General features: G+C 45.8%; 2 protein-coding genes across 2 annotated transcripts; both read right to left on the reverse strand.

The window, feature by feature from the left end:
* Positions 1 to 4,964: 4,964 nt before the first annotated feature.
* UBQLN3 (ubiquilin 3) lies at positions 4,965 to 7,603 on the reverse strand. The gene is made up of 2 exons (XM_010860350.1): positions 7,544 to 7,603; positions 4,965 to 7,269 (listed from the first exon to the last, which is right to left on the reverse strand). Exon 2 carries the CDS (start codon positions 7,234 to 7,236, stop codon positions 5,266 to 5,268), a length of 1,971 nt encoding a protein of 656 aa, XP_010858652.1. The 5' UTR covers positions 7,237 to 7,269; positions 7,544 to 7,603; the 3' UTR covers positions 4,965 to 5,265.
* Positions 7,604 to 12,187: 4,584 nt separating this feature from the next.
* UBQLNL (ubiquilin-like) lies at positions 12,188 to 13,780 on the reverse strand (the record flags this gene model as incomplete). Its single annotated transcript, XM_010860488.1, has 1 exon — positions 12,188 to 13,780. A coding segment is annotated over one exon (1,593 nt), but the record flags the coding sequence as incomplete, so codon positions are not given.

The raw sequence follows: 13,780 nt of genomic DNA on the forward strand, positions 1-13,780 counted from the left end.
GAAACAAGAGCCACTGGAGGGCTTTCTGTGGTCCTCTGAGAGCTAGTGCTACCAAGGGAAAAAGCCTGCTGCATTTCCAATCTGCCCAAATCTGGGGTTCCCTGATCTGTGTCCTCAGGAATCTCATGCTCACCAGTAATGTCTCCTTCCATGCAGTCCGGAGGCATAGCCATGACGAGAATTTGCCTCTGGGTCTCTGGGGTCAGGATGGTGATTTCAGATGAGAGATGACCCTGGAACTAGAGCTCCAGCTAGTTCCCTAATGTGTTCCTGCCTGCAGTGTCCTATAAAACTTGGAATGAGGGTCTTGCTAGAAAAACACAATAACAGCATGGATTGCAAGTCCCCTGAAAGTCTATAATCTGGCACATTAGGTCAGTAGCTTTAATTCCCCAAGCAGTTATGAAATGGTCAGAGAAACCAGGTAAAGCTGATGGGGAAAAAAGTTCAGTGCGTATGCTTCCAAGTTAGTAGAGACTTTACAGTAAAAGAGCAAAAGAATCCCAGCTCTGAGTAGTCTTACCTTGTCTTGAAGATCCTGGATGAGTCCCCAAGATGATAGCTTACGGTGAATTGTGAAAGTGCCACTACATTCGTGATCTCCGAAGAAGACATAACTCCGAGACCAAAGACAGGTCTCAGTCACTGAGAGCTTTGTGTGCAAAATTTTATTTGGAGTGACAGGACCGAGAAAGCTTCTGACACAGACATCAGAAGGGGGCAGGAGAGTACCTGCCTCACTAGTTTAAGCAGGGCCTTATATACTTTTCAACTAGCTGCTGAGAATAGATAAAAAGAATACCTCAAGATTGTAAGAATCCCACCAGACCCTTTCCCAAGGCATATATCCTGAGATAACTTTGGCACAAGATTAGCCAAGGAGAACGGTTCCAGGCAATGTGTCTGGGCTAGATATACTGTTGCTGTATAATCAGGGGTACAAGTCTTAAGAAACAGGTTCCCAGGCAAGGGTTGTTACAATTATAATCATTAGCATGGAGCCTAAGAAAAGCATTTCCCTGAGTAAGACATTGTGCTGTGTGATCATTAGTGTGCTGTGTGACTTAAGCTAAAGAAAGGCCACTTCTTGGGTAAGATATATTGCTGCACAAAGCTAGGAAAGCATGAGTGAGGATGTTCACTTCCTCCTTAAAAGGCCTTGGACTGCCTGCTTAAACTTTAACTCTTTCATGTAGAACTAGCAGATTAAATTTAAAAAAAAAAAAAAAAAACATAGTCAGCTACAAATGGACACTTGCCATTGGCACATGTCCTCTACCTCTACAAGGATTAAATTGTGTGCTGCTGCTGACCTGCAACAGCTCCTGAAGGGAGTTCAGGGTGGAGAACAGAAATGAGGCACTCTGTGCTCTGGAAAAAGTGGCAAGACAGGTCTTCAGATAACTATTTTCTGGAGCCAATTAGCCCAGTTTTTGCATCTCCTCATACCTAGAAAAGCACTAAATTTCTTCACGATGATGTCTGTTCCTCAGGACTAGCAGAAACCCTTATCAGACCCTCTGTAAAAATATGTTCTTGATTTTGCATGTACCATTCACCAAATTCACCATTCACCAGATTCACCATTCACCCATGCACCAAAATCGCCTATACACTTGCCTTCCCCTACCTCTTTGTTGCAGTTTCTCAGAGTGACTAACATCTGAAATGCTGTGTCCCCGGCTATCTTGCGACTCTCATGTTGTTCATTTTTTTTTATGCCAGAAATACACATGTACACATACACTGGATATAGTAATGAAAATATTTCAATCCAGTGTAGATAGTGGCAGGAGTCAGAGGTGTAAAAATGCCAATCAAATACCACAAATCCTGCCCCTTTTCACTTTCCATGGGTAAGAATTAAAGCATTAATTAACTTGATTTACTGCAGCAGCCAAGATTGTAGACTCTGAAAGTACATTGTCTAATTTCAAATCCTGGCTCTATTATGCAAAAATTGTACAATTTTAAGCAATATACTTCCTCTCTGTCTATGCCTCAGTTTTTCTCATCTGAAGTTAGGAATAAAAGATAATTGTGTGGATTCAGATGTAAAGAGCTTGGATGAGGGGCTGGCTAGAGGAAAGCCTCAATAACATCAATTGTTGTTTAAAATTAAATGTAAGTAATAAAACCTTAAGATATCCAGAAAAAAATGTACCCATGTATTTATAACAGAGATATTAGGGAAACATCATCAAATGATAAAAAAACATAAATGCATAAAAACACTTTCTGGTTTTTAATACTTCTCTCTTAAATTGCTGTCCAGCTACCTGGCTGGCTATTTATGATGCAGATCAGCATTTCAAGCTTCACTGCTCTTTGGCCTTCTAGAAAACCTCTTGGTCTGAGGAAGGGGTACATTTTCTTCGGGAATATTCAGGTCATACTAGGCCCAGTATAACCAAAACTATGAGTCTGCTTCTCTTTCTTCCACCCAACCTCTTAGATAGAGTCCTTCCAAGGCCCAGCTGATGCAGTGTGAGAGTCAGAGCAGGGACTGCAACTATGACATCTCTGGGGGCCTGCCCTTTCAGTAACCTCAGCCTGCAGGCATCTCCTCTATCTCAAACTCTAAAACTGTATTTTTCCCTAGCAGAAGGCCTGTTCCTCTAAGATTGTTTATTTGATTCCTATCTACCTAGCCTCCTCAACCACTTTATGGGTCATTCACTTCTTCACTCATCATTCAACATTCATTTATTCAATAATTTACTGAATGTTTCCTACATCAGCTACTGGGTGGACAGTGACCTTCCCCACCCCAGGAATCTGCTTCCTTTGGACTCACCATGGAGCAGAACATAGGCTGATGAGTTCAGTCTCTGATGAGGCCCGAGCAAAGATTCCAAACACCCAGTCAACTGTAAAGGGCTCTCCATAGTCCAGGAAAAGAAAACAATCCAATAAATGAGAACTCTTTTCCCTACCCAGAACTTTTAGACCCAGATTTCCACCTACAGCCTTCTCTGGTAAGCTGGAATTTATGTCATATGAACCCTCAGGCTTTTCTTGGCCCATATGAAAGGCAGATAAAAGCAACATTTCTCTCCCTGAGTTTTTTCTCAGACCTGTCTGACTTCCAAGGGTTGAAATTAGAGATTACAATGTATAACTCTGGCAGTCAAAAGCAGCCCAGAGCCTTCTTAGTTACAAGAAATAAGACTTTCCTCTGCCTTTCGCCTAGCACCACCATAAACAACAGTTCATTGGATGTGGACAAGAACCCCTCACTCATGGGGAGTGAAGAGGGAGTAGAAAGGAGTCTTGAAGCCTCATGCTCCACTGGAGATTAAAACCTAAAACAATGGGAGAAAGTTGCCCTCAAAGCTCATTTTATCTCTAAGGCACAAGATGGTAGCTAACAGGTAAAAGCAGCTTGATCCAAGTATCCTAGGTTCCAGGCAGAGCTTTTGTTTCTCCCTAAAAGGACTCCGAATACTGAGTCTCTGACATTTAAACACATATACACACCATGGCCACTTTCTATTATAGTGATATTCTCTTTCAAAGACCCTTTTCTTTCCTTGACTGGATTATGCATGTGTGCTTGCTAAGTCACTCAGTTGTGTCCAGCTCTTTGAGACACTATGGATTGTAGCCTGCCAAGCTCCTCTGTCCATAGGATTCTTCAGGCAAGAATACTGGAGTGGTTTGCCATGCCCTCCTCCAGGACATACTCCTGACATGGGGATGGAACCCACATCTCTTATGTCTCCTGCATTGGCAGAAGGGTTCTTTACCACTAGCGCCACCTGGTAAGCCCTGACAGGAATATAGCATTATCTTTTTTTTAACACATCTATGATAAAACTCTAACAGACTGTGTTTTGTGTGTATGCTCAGACACATGCCCAAAAGTTTGACCATGTGAAAGTGTACTAAAGTGTGAGTATGCATTTTATGTTAGCGCATTACTCCATGATGTATTTACCCATGTGAACCCACGGGCACATTTATGGGCTGGAAGCCATGGTTTACTCACTTGATAAGTGAATTGTAACACTTCTGCCCCAGAAGCATGTGGGTATCGGGAAGCATCCCCGAGTACAAATGGGTCTGAGAGACCGAAGGCACCTCCTGTGTGCTATGTGCACCCTCCCTCAGCGCCTTTGTACATAATGACTTTTTTACTGGAATACTCTTCCCTCCTCCCTCAAAACTTTACCTACTTAATTCTTAGCATTTTTTTAGATTTTTAGCTTAGAGTTCACACTCACAAGCCTTGCCTGTCCCCATAGAGTAGATCAAGCCTCTGTTTTGCTATTTCACAGATCCCCATCTTTTATAACACTTATCATAGCTTGTGATTATATATAATGAGTACTGTTTGAACAGTTCCAGCTACCGTCATAAATTTATGAAGTCAGTATCATGCCTCTTTTACTCACATTGAATTCCCAACCCCTGGCAGAATGCCTAGCACAGGTTAGGTAATCAATTTCTGAGTGCAATAGTATAAGAAAGACAAAACCCAGGACAAGCTGGATCCATGGCAGTGGAATCAACTACAAATCTGGCTACCAAGGACAGTAGCTTTGTAAACACGGTGAGATCAGGGAATCTTAGAACTCAGCCTGATTCCTGCTCTATTGCTGTCTCAGGGATCAGGATCAAATCCAAAAATTAAGAGCCAACTGTAGGATAGAGTTCATGGACAATAAAAATAAGAAGCTGTGTCCACTTTTCAGTCTGGCTGGTGGTAGAGAGCCTCAGAGAATGTGGTGGCAGCTCCAACAGGACACCAAATCTGGGGAACCTTTGGAAGGGCACATGGAAGGCTGCAGTTCTCAGCTCACCCTCCTGTGTTCCCTGGGCCTTTTTCTTCTAACCTCATACCTTTCAGTTTCCCCTCCAAGCCCTCCCATCCATGCAGAGCTAACTCTTATCACCACCTTTCCTCCTATACAGTCCCTCTTTTCCCATAGCCCACAAAGAATCAGACTCAGGCAGCAGACGACATTGGAGACTGGATGTAATTACATGTCAAGATAGGCATTAGCAGAACTCAGACCGTGACCCCAGGATGGTACAGTGACAGGGGTGGTTGGGTAACTTATAGCACCCCCACCTTGTTCTGGCTCTCATTCTTCCTCATTGACTCTGGAACAACATTGTCTCTGCAGTAAAGAGTATCATAGTAAATTTGCTTCATAGTGCAGCTGCATTCAAGAATGGCTGGGGGTGGGGGAAGTTAGGGACTGGAGCTATGGGAGGAAAGGCACAGAGGGAAAGATACGGTCTGAACAACTACGGCTCCTACAACTGCCTCAGCTTCTCCACAGCAGCATCCACGTCACCTCCTGTGGCAATGAGGGCCTGGAGATTGGCTTCAGGATTCAAGAAGCCCATGGCCCGCAGTTGCTCTAGCTGCACCCGGAAGTGAGTCTCGGGTGTCGGCTGCTGAGGATTGGTGCCTGTCAAGGCTTGCAACATCTGGAGGAAGGGGGTAGAATGGAGGCCCAGCTCCATAGAGCCCTGTGCTGAGGGAACCTCAGGAGCTGGGGGAGGCAAAGGATCCTCAGGCACAAGGGGACTCTCTCGAGGCTCTGTATCTCCCGCCATACTTCCCAGCCCTGTTAGACAAGGCATGAACCAGAGGAAGAGGCGAGGGGCTTCAGTAGCCAAGATCTGCAGACCCTGCTCAATCTGCAGCAGGGCATGCATGGCACGTGGGTTTGCCATGGCTGCCTGAAGGTGCAGCAGCAGTGGCAGTTGCCAGTGCATATCGTCCTGCAGCTGTGGGGCCTGATTCATGCTGGTTGGCCTCAGAGATCTTGGATAAGCCAGTGGTGGTGGCCAGACACGCTCAGGGGTTCCAGCAGCAGCTGCTGTGGGCAAAGGTGGGGAAGGAACTATTTGGGTCCTATTGGCAGCAGGCCCCAGCCCAGAGACAAGATCAGGCATGTGGATGCTGTGGCCAGTGGAACCGTTCCCTGCACCATCTTGACCTCCATCTTTTCTAGCACTGCTCTCCGTGGGATATCTCAGTAAGGCTGGGCAGGAGGGCTTTCCCTTGATTGCAACTGGCTCCTTGGGGAGAGCCTGGCCTGACTCAGGTTCCTGGGATGAGGGTGAAGCTGGAGGAACTTGGTTTCCTGGTGGTGGAGGTGGTTGTTCTTGGCTTGGACTGAGGGTAGATGCCATCCCCTGCAGATAGGTTCCCAGGGACTGGGGGGTCTCATGCAATTGTTGGAGATAGTCATAGAGCCCTATATTCCCTAGAATATTGGGAACCCTATTTCTAAGTTCAGATATATCCTGGTCCCCAGGCCTTCTGCCCCTCCTGCCAGCTGAGCCTGCATATGTGGAAGTCCAGGGATTGGGGAGAGGGTCACAATTCTCCATCCTTGAGGGTTGGCTGCTGCTGCTGGTTGCATTAGCATTAGTGGTGGCAAAGGGATTGCCACCAAACTGCTCCTGGACTGCATTGAGCATGGGGTCCATAATATCTGTATACATGGTTCGGAGCACATTGTAGCCACCCGGGATGCTCTCCAGGTTGCTGAGCGCCCGGTCTTGGCTGCGCATCATCTCTTGCATCATGGCAGGGTTACGTAGAAACTCCAGTGTCTGCCTCATGATTTCAGGATTGTTGAGAATGTGCCCAATCTCGGGGTTGTGCTGGATCAGTTGCTGCATACGAGGATTGTCAAGAACCAACTGGCGCACCAGGCCTGTGTTGGACAGCAGACCCTGGATGAAGGGGTCGTCAATGATCTGAGCCACAAATTCAGGCACAGATACATGCTGCCACACCAGTGAGCTTGGCTGGTCAGGGAAACCACCCAAGGTCAGGCCTAGCCCATTGAGGCCTGTGAGGACACCCAAGCTAAAGGTAGGTGGCCCATCTGCTGGGTAAATGGAGCTTGGCTGAGGGAGTGACCCAGGGCTCGGGGCTGGGGTAGGGACTGAAGCAGCTGGGCACTCGTTGCCCATGGTGCGACGCTGCATCTTGATGACCAGGTGGACGGTGAGGCCATCTCGGACCCCACACTGTGCCAGCGAGTCAGGGTCCTTGAGGATTTTGCCAGCAAAGATTAGGATCAGCTGATCAGGGTGGGCCTTAAAGCGCTGGGATATCTCTTCCTTCAGCTGCTGGATGGTGCAAGTGTCTGTAACTGAGAAATCCTCCTTGTCCTTAGGCGTCTTCACTGTCACCTTGATGAGGTGGGGATCCTGGACCAGTGCTGGGCTGCCCTGTGGCAGGGCCTCTCCACTTTTGGCCATAGTGGGCAGCAGGAGGCCCAGCAGGGGACACAGCTGCGGGGAGGTGGAGGGGAGACCGAAATCATCCTTTTGGGCAGTGGTGAAAGGAAAGGTGAGCAGGGGGAGGATTTGGGGTCTCAGGGTGGGGGAACTAGAGGGTCCACATAGAAGGGGCTATGAGGGCATGGGATAGGATGCCTTAGGAGGATTTGGGGTTGGAGAGACGGTGCGGATCATGGGAGGGAAATCTGAGCCCTAGAAAAGAGGTTGATAGTTGATGAATGAAGGTCAAGGGCAGCCTGAAGGACCTGGTTTGGGGAATACATACCGATCAGCTGTGGCCCCGTCCTTCCTCTTAAATAGGACTCCAAACTGCCCTCATCTTGCTGAACAGCCACCCCTGAAGCCTTCTACACCAGAGCCCACTCCCCCAGGTCACTTCTGTGACCTCAGCACTGACATCACGGCCTCATACAATGGATTCTTGAGACTTTTCCAAGGTACTTGGGATTCTTAGGGGCTTCATCTCCCCCCACCCTTCAACTCTTCTACTTCCTTTATCTCAATTGCCTTCTTCATAGTGAGGGTTCTGGGCTGACCCTTCTTTCTCAAGCCAAGTGTTCTGCTTTCACACAACCTGGTAGGTGGTATGTGGAAATTCAGACAGGGGGTGGACAATTAAGAAAGGCTTCTTGAGCCCTTATGTCCCCACGAAGACCCCAATTCAGCTACTTGCTAGTTGAGCCTCTTCTTGGCATTGTTATGTTCCTATGTCCTCTCTGATTCAACATTAGCCACGACAAATCAATCAACATATTGACTTTCTGATGAGTAGGATGTAGAGTATAAAAGAGAGGTTCAAGATGAAATAAACTTTTATTTTACCTTTTTTCCCCTATTATTATTATCCCCCAGAAAAATTCAAGGAATGTATTGGCTATTTGTTGAGGTAAAAGACCAGGAAATAAGGTTGTTAAATAGAAAATTTAAATGAATTTGAAAATCCAAATGAAAATGTTAAGAAGGTAGTTCTACACTGTGAGGCTGACTTCATCAGCATCAACAGAGTATGTGGAGCGGTGTGTGTGTGTATATATAGTAAAAGGACAGAGGTAAAAAGACTGAATTGTGGACAGTACGATATTTAGAAGTCTGAAAGATTGGATGAATTCAGCAAAGGAAATTGAAAAGAAATAAAACATTAAGTCAGAAAAGGAAATTAGAGAAAGAAGTCAAAGGACAAAGTTTCAAAAAAAGAGAAAGTAAACAAATGTGTCAAATGATTCTGGTAGGTAATAAGTGAGGACTGAGAATTGGCTACTGCGTTTGAACAAGAGAGACCAGTTAGACTGAGGGCCATGATGAGACCAAGTCTGAAAGAGTAGTGAGGCCAGAAAATCTGGTTGGAGTGGGTTTAAAAGTAAATGGGTTGGAAAGGAAGTGGATCCAAGAAGAGTAAATGAGAAAAGGCTGATGGCTGCACAGAAATGGGGAATAAATCTTTTTGTGTGTGTTTGTTTCTTTGTTTATTAAGACAAGACAATTATAATATACTTTTATTTTAATGGAAACAATTCAGTGAGGAAGAGCACAGTGATGCAGGAGAAAGAGAAACAGTTGTAAGAGCAAATTGTTGAGAAGATAGAGGGATTGGAATCAAATGCCCAAGTGAAGAGCTTGATTTAGGATCATGGACAGTTTATTCATTAAAAGAGGATGCAGGGTGGAGTATACAGGTATAGATGCAAGATAGTTTGTTGAATTAGCGGCAGACAAAGGTGAAAGTCACTTTTGATCACTTTTGTCTTCTTGTTGGAATAAGGAAAATATCATCTGAGACTGAGAATAGATATTAAAGGGCTGTTGAAAGTTTTAGAAGAGCATATAAGGTATGAAATAATCATCTCAAAGAATATGGCTAGAGCATTGGATCTCCAAGTGTGGACCTTAGATCAGTATCATCAGCATGACCTGGAAATTGTCAGCTATGCAGAATTTGGGGCCTTCCTGTAGAACCACAGAATTGAAAACCCTTGGAATGAAGCTCAGAAATCTGGGGGTTTTGACACACCCTCCAGGTGATTTCTGATGTAAATTCTAGAAAAAAAGCATTAAAATAAGAAAATGTATTAGGCATACAAACAGACCAACTAAAGCCTTGGTAATGAATTTAAATAAGACTAGTCAGCACAGTTATATGATTTTCTTTGTCTACACAGAGATTGGAGAAGGCAATGGCACCCCACTCCAGTACTCTTGCCTGGAAAATCCCATGGACGGAGGAGCCTGGTAGGCTGCAGTCCATGGGGTCGCTAAGACTGAGTCATGGGGACATGACTGAGCGACTTCACTTTCACTTGTCACTTTCATGCATTGGAGAAGGAAATGGCAACCCACTCCAGTGTTCTTGCCTGGAGAATCCCAGGGATGGGGGAGCCTGGTGGGCTGCCATCTACGGAGTCCCACAGAGTCGAACACGACTGAAGCGGCTTAGCAGCACACAGAGATTAGGCAGGGTTGGATATAATTGTTATAACCATCGTGAGTTTGCTAGGTGGGTATTATATCAGAATAATTATGATAGATTGAGTAGTGTTGAAGCTAGAAAACTATGTTTGGGAACCTAAAGTAGGTACATGAAGAACATGTACCCCACTTCTAAGTTCACAGAGAAGGAAAGAAACAGTCATCACTGCTGGAGAAGCAGTCTTCTCAGCGAACACTCAGATATTAATCACAGCAAAAAGGTGAGGGAACATTGAGAGATAAGGTTGTAGGTATGAGTTTCACTGTTGCTAAATTGCATCCTAAAAGGTAGAGTGGGAAAAACCGACAAGTGGAAACTGAGTCACATGAGGGAATTTCAGAGCATATTGAGAGAATCAGGAAGATAATCTGGAGTATTTTGGCTCCTTATGTAGACTGAGGATAAAATATTTAATTGGATTAATAGAGATATCTTAATGGGGAAGTGAAAAATCTGTTTCTAGCTATAATTTTCTTTCTTGAGGGGGCTTCCCTGTGGCTCAAATGGTAAAGAATCTGCCTGCAATGCAGGAGACCCAGGTTTGATCTCTGGGAGAAGGAAATGGCAATCTGCTCCAGTATTCTCAGTTAGATTGGAACTTGTCCTGCATTTCTCCAACTCTCAGTCTTTGTCACTCAGTTGTGTCTGACTCTTTGTGACCCTTTGGACTATAGTCCACCAGGTTCCTCTGTCCAGGGGATTTTTCAAGCAAGGATACTGGAGTGGGTTGCCATTTCCTTCTCCAGGGGATCTTCCCTATCCATGGATTGAACCTGCATCTCCTGTGTCTCTTGCATTGCAGGCAGATTCCTTACCCACTGAGTCAGGTTTTCCTGATGGTCCAGATAGTTAAAGAATCCTCCTGCAATGACGGACACCCTGGGTCAGGAAGATCCCCTGGAGAAGGGAATGGCTACCCACTCCAGGATTCTTTCCTGGAGAATTCTATGAACAGAGGACACTGGCCGGCTACAGTCTATGGGTCACAAAGAGTCGGACATGACTGAGTGACTATCACTTCACTTCATTTCTTTGACCTGTTTCTTTTTGATAGGTCATGGTGGTGGAGTGGGACCTTTGGCAGCAGATTTACTGAAGCACTGGGAGCTTAATGGAGCTTTCTTTACTCTTGCTGATGGTCTCGTTGGGGCTGAAGGATGGGTGACCTGTGAGGACCACACAAATCTGAATATCCCTCACCTCCTCCACTGCTCCTGCCCTATTCCCAGACACCACTGTCTCCCACATGCTAGAACTAGTGTTCCTGCTTCCAGCTTTCTCTTCTACAACAGTGTTCCACTCTCAGCAGCCAGACTGACATACTGAACTACTCTATTCCTTTGCTAAAACCTAGCAATGATTTTCTTTTGTATTCATAGTAAAATCCAAAGTGATCACCAGATCTACAAAGCTCTTCATGATTTCTAATAATTCTCTTTTCCCCCTTATTTTTTAGTTCACTCCTCTCCAGCTACACTGTCCCTTGTTATTCTTCAAACACAAGAGTACTCTTATCTCACAGCTTTTCCTCTTATGCAGCCTTCTCTGCCTGGAACAATGCCTGGAACAATGCCTGGAATTGTGTGTTTTGCTCTCCCAAGTCGTTGTGATTTCTGCTCAACTGTCTCCTTTCAGAGAAGCCTTCCTTTATGATCCCCCATTTAGAACAGCTTATCCACTGCATTTTTCTTTATAGCACTTATAAACACCTCATGTAGCTATACATTCAGCTGTATTTCCTAGAGTAGGAAATGGCAACCCACTCCAGTATTCTTATCTTGAGAATTCCATGGACAGAGGAGCCTGGCAAGTTGTAGTTCATGAGGTTGCAAAGAGTTGGACACCACTGAACACACATACACGTATTTCCCTCTTTTCATATGAGTATGTTATGACTGTCTTCCCTACATGTGGGTCTATTTTGGTCTCTAAGCATTTGTGTGCAGCTGTCTATACACATGATTATGTGTACTGTGTGGTGACTTTATATGCCTATATATGTGAATCTTGGGCTGTTAGCCATGTGTGCATATGTGTTTGAGGTTATATGTGCATGTTCTTGGATATGTGAGCATGACATGATGTCTGACATATAATTCTGTGGGTGCAAATATGCTTTTCTATTTTAACATATGCATGTGGTTGTGGTGTGTGTGTGCTCACGCATGTATGGTACATGAGGTAGGGTTATTACACATTGACAGTTGACTTTTTCATAAAAAAAAAAAAAAGGCCAAACTTCAGATGGGGTCAAGTTGATGTAGCCATTTTATTGACAGATCTCTCAGCTATGGCCAATGGTCTATTATTCAGTAAAGAAAGCACTGTTTGGTTTTTCCCATTCTAGGACTTCTCCTAACCAGAAGCACCAGAAAAGATGAAGGCAGATGAGGTAGTCAAATGGGTTGGCAGGCAGGTAGCAAAGCAAATAGGTATTCCCAGTGGTTAGGATCCCTGGGATCTCCTGAGCTTCTGGATGGCAGCACTGGTGTCTCCCTCGGTGGCAATGAGGGCCTGCAGATTGGCATGATGGTTTGCAAATCCCATGGCCTGGAGATATTCCATTTGCTTGCTGAAACGAGTCTCAGGGGCTTGTAGAGGGTGGGAGGGGTCTCCAGCTAGGGACTGTAGCCTCTGTAGGACTGCTCCCGATTTGGGACAGGACTCAGGTCCTTTAGGCTCAGCCATATTGGACACATCCCAGGTCCAGGGCACTGTGTCAGGGTAGCTGCAGCTGGGTGCAGGAAGCCAACCCAGGCCCCATAGGTAGGGAGCAACACAGGGTAGAAGAACAGGAGCCTCAGTGGCCAACAGCTGCAGACTCTGCTCAATCTGCAGTATTGCTTGTGATGCTTTAGGGTTGGCTAGAGCTAAAAGCATATCGGAAAACTGAGTCTGCTGCAGAAATGCAGGTAGTTGCTGCCTCCACTGTTCACTCAGCTGGGGCACACTCATGAACAACATCATCTGGTCTGCCAGGGAAGGGTTGTTCAAGAGCAGTTGCATCATGTTTCCTTGGATCTGGGAGCTGGTCTGCTCATTTGATTGCTGGAGATCATCTAATTTCTGGTTAGAGCTATCTAGAGAAATGGTGGCATCTTTGTCTTCTGCCTGGGGCAGCTGGTTGAGCTCTCTGCTAGGTAAGGCTGGTATCCCAGTTGGCTGCTCCACAGCACTAGCATGACTTTGACCATTAGTGGAGTTAGAAGTACTGGCCCTGGAAGTATGATTTGCCATGTTGAGGGTAGAATTGACTGAAGTGATTGAAGATACACCTCGAGAATTAGCATAGATGACTCGGGCTGTAGGGGGCTGTGGAAGATGTTCCTGTTGTTCCTGGGATGGTGGTGGAGATGGGAGTGAAAACTGGACTTGCTCTGGCACTTGTCCTCCCAGAAGAGCTGTGAAAATGTTGCCCCCAAATGGATCTTGTGTGCTGTTGAGCATCTGATCACTGAAATCAGCAGAACTCTGACCTGAGGCACTGTCCCACCCTGGGACAGTCTCTAAGCCTACATATGACTGTGGGTTCGGTGGACTCTCAAGATTCTGTGCAGGTTGCTGGATCTGCATTATTTCTTGAATCACTGCCAGGTTCCTGGCCAGCTCCAGAGTCTGCCACAGGATCTCAGAATTGTCAAGGAAGTGTGAGACCTCTGGGTTCTGCTGCATCAATTGCTGAGTGTCTAGGTGTTCTGAGATGAACTGTCTCATGAACTCTGTGTTGGACAGGAGTTGCTGGATGCTAGGATTCTCCAGTATCTGTGCTATGCGCTCTGGACTACCCACTTTCAAGTCCTGGGTATGCACCTTGGGCGCATCCTCTGAGAGAGCTGACTCCACTGGTGTGTAACACACACCAACAGATTGGTATACCCCACTACTGTTTCCTTTTGTGTTTTTGTCCTGGTGGCAGGGATGGGCTAGGGATCTGGAGCCGTTTTTGGACTTGATGACCACATGGATGGTGTGACCGTCCAGGATGCCCCTCTGGCTCAGCACATCATGGTCTTTGAGAAGGCGGCCCATGAAGACAAG

The sequence above is a fragment of the Bison bison genome, unplaced genomic scaffold (genome assembly GCF_000754665.1).
Source record: "Bison bison bison isolate TAMUID 2011002044 unplaced genomic scaffold, Bison_UMD1.0 scf7180017857213, whole genome shotgun sequence".
Taxonomy (NCBI): domain Eukaryota; kingdom Metazoa; phylum Chordata; class Mammalia; order Artiodactyla; family Bovidae; genus Bison; species Bison bison.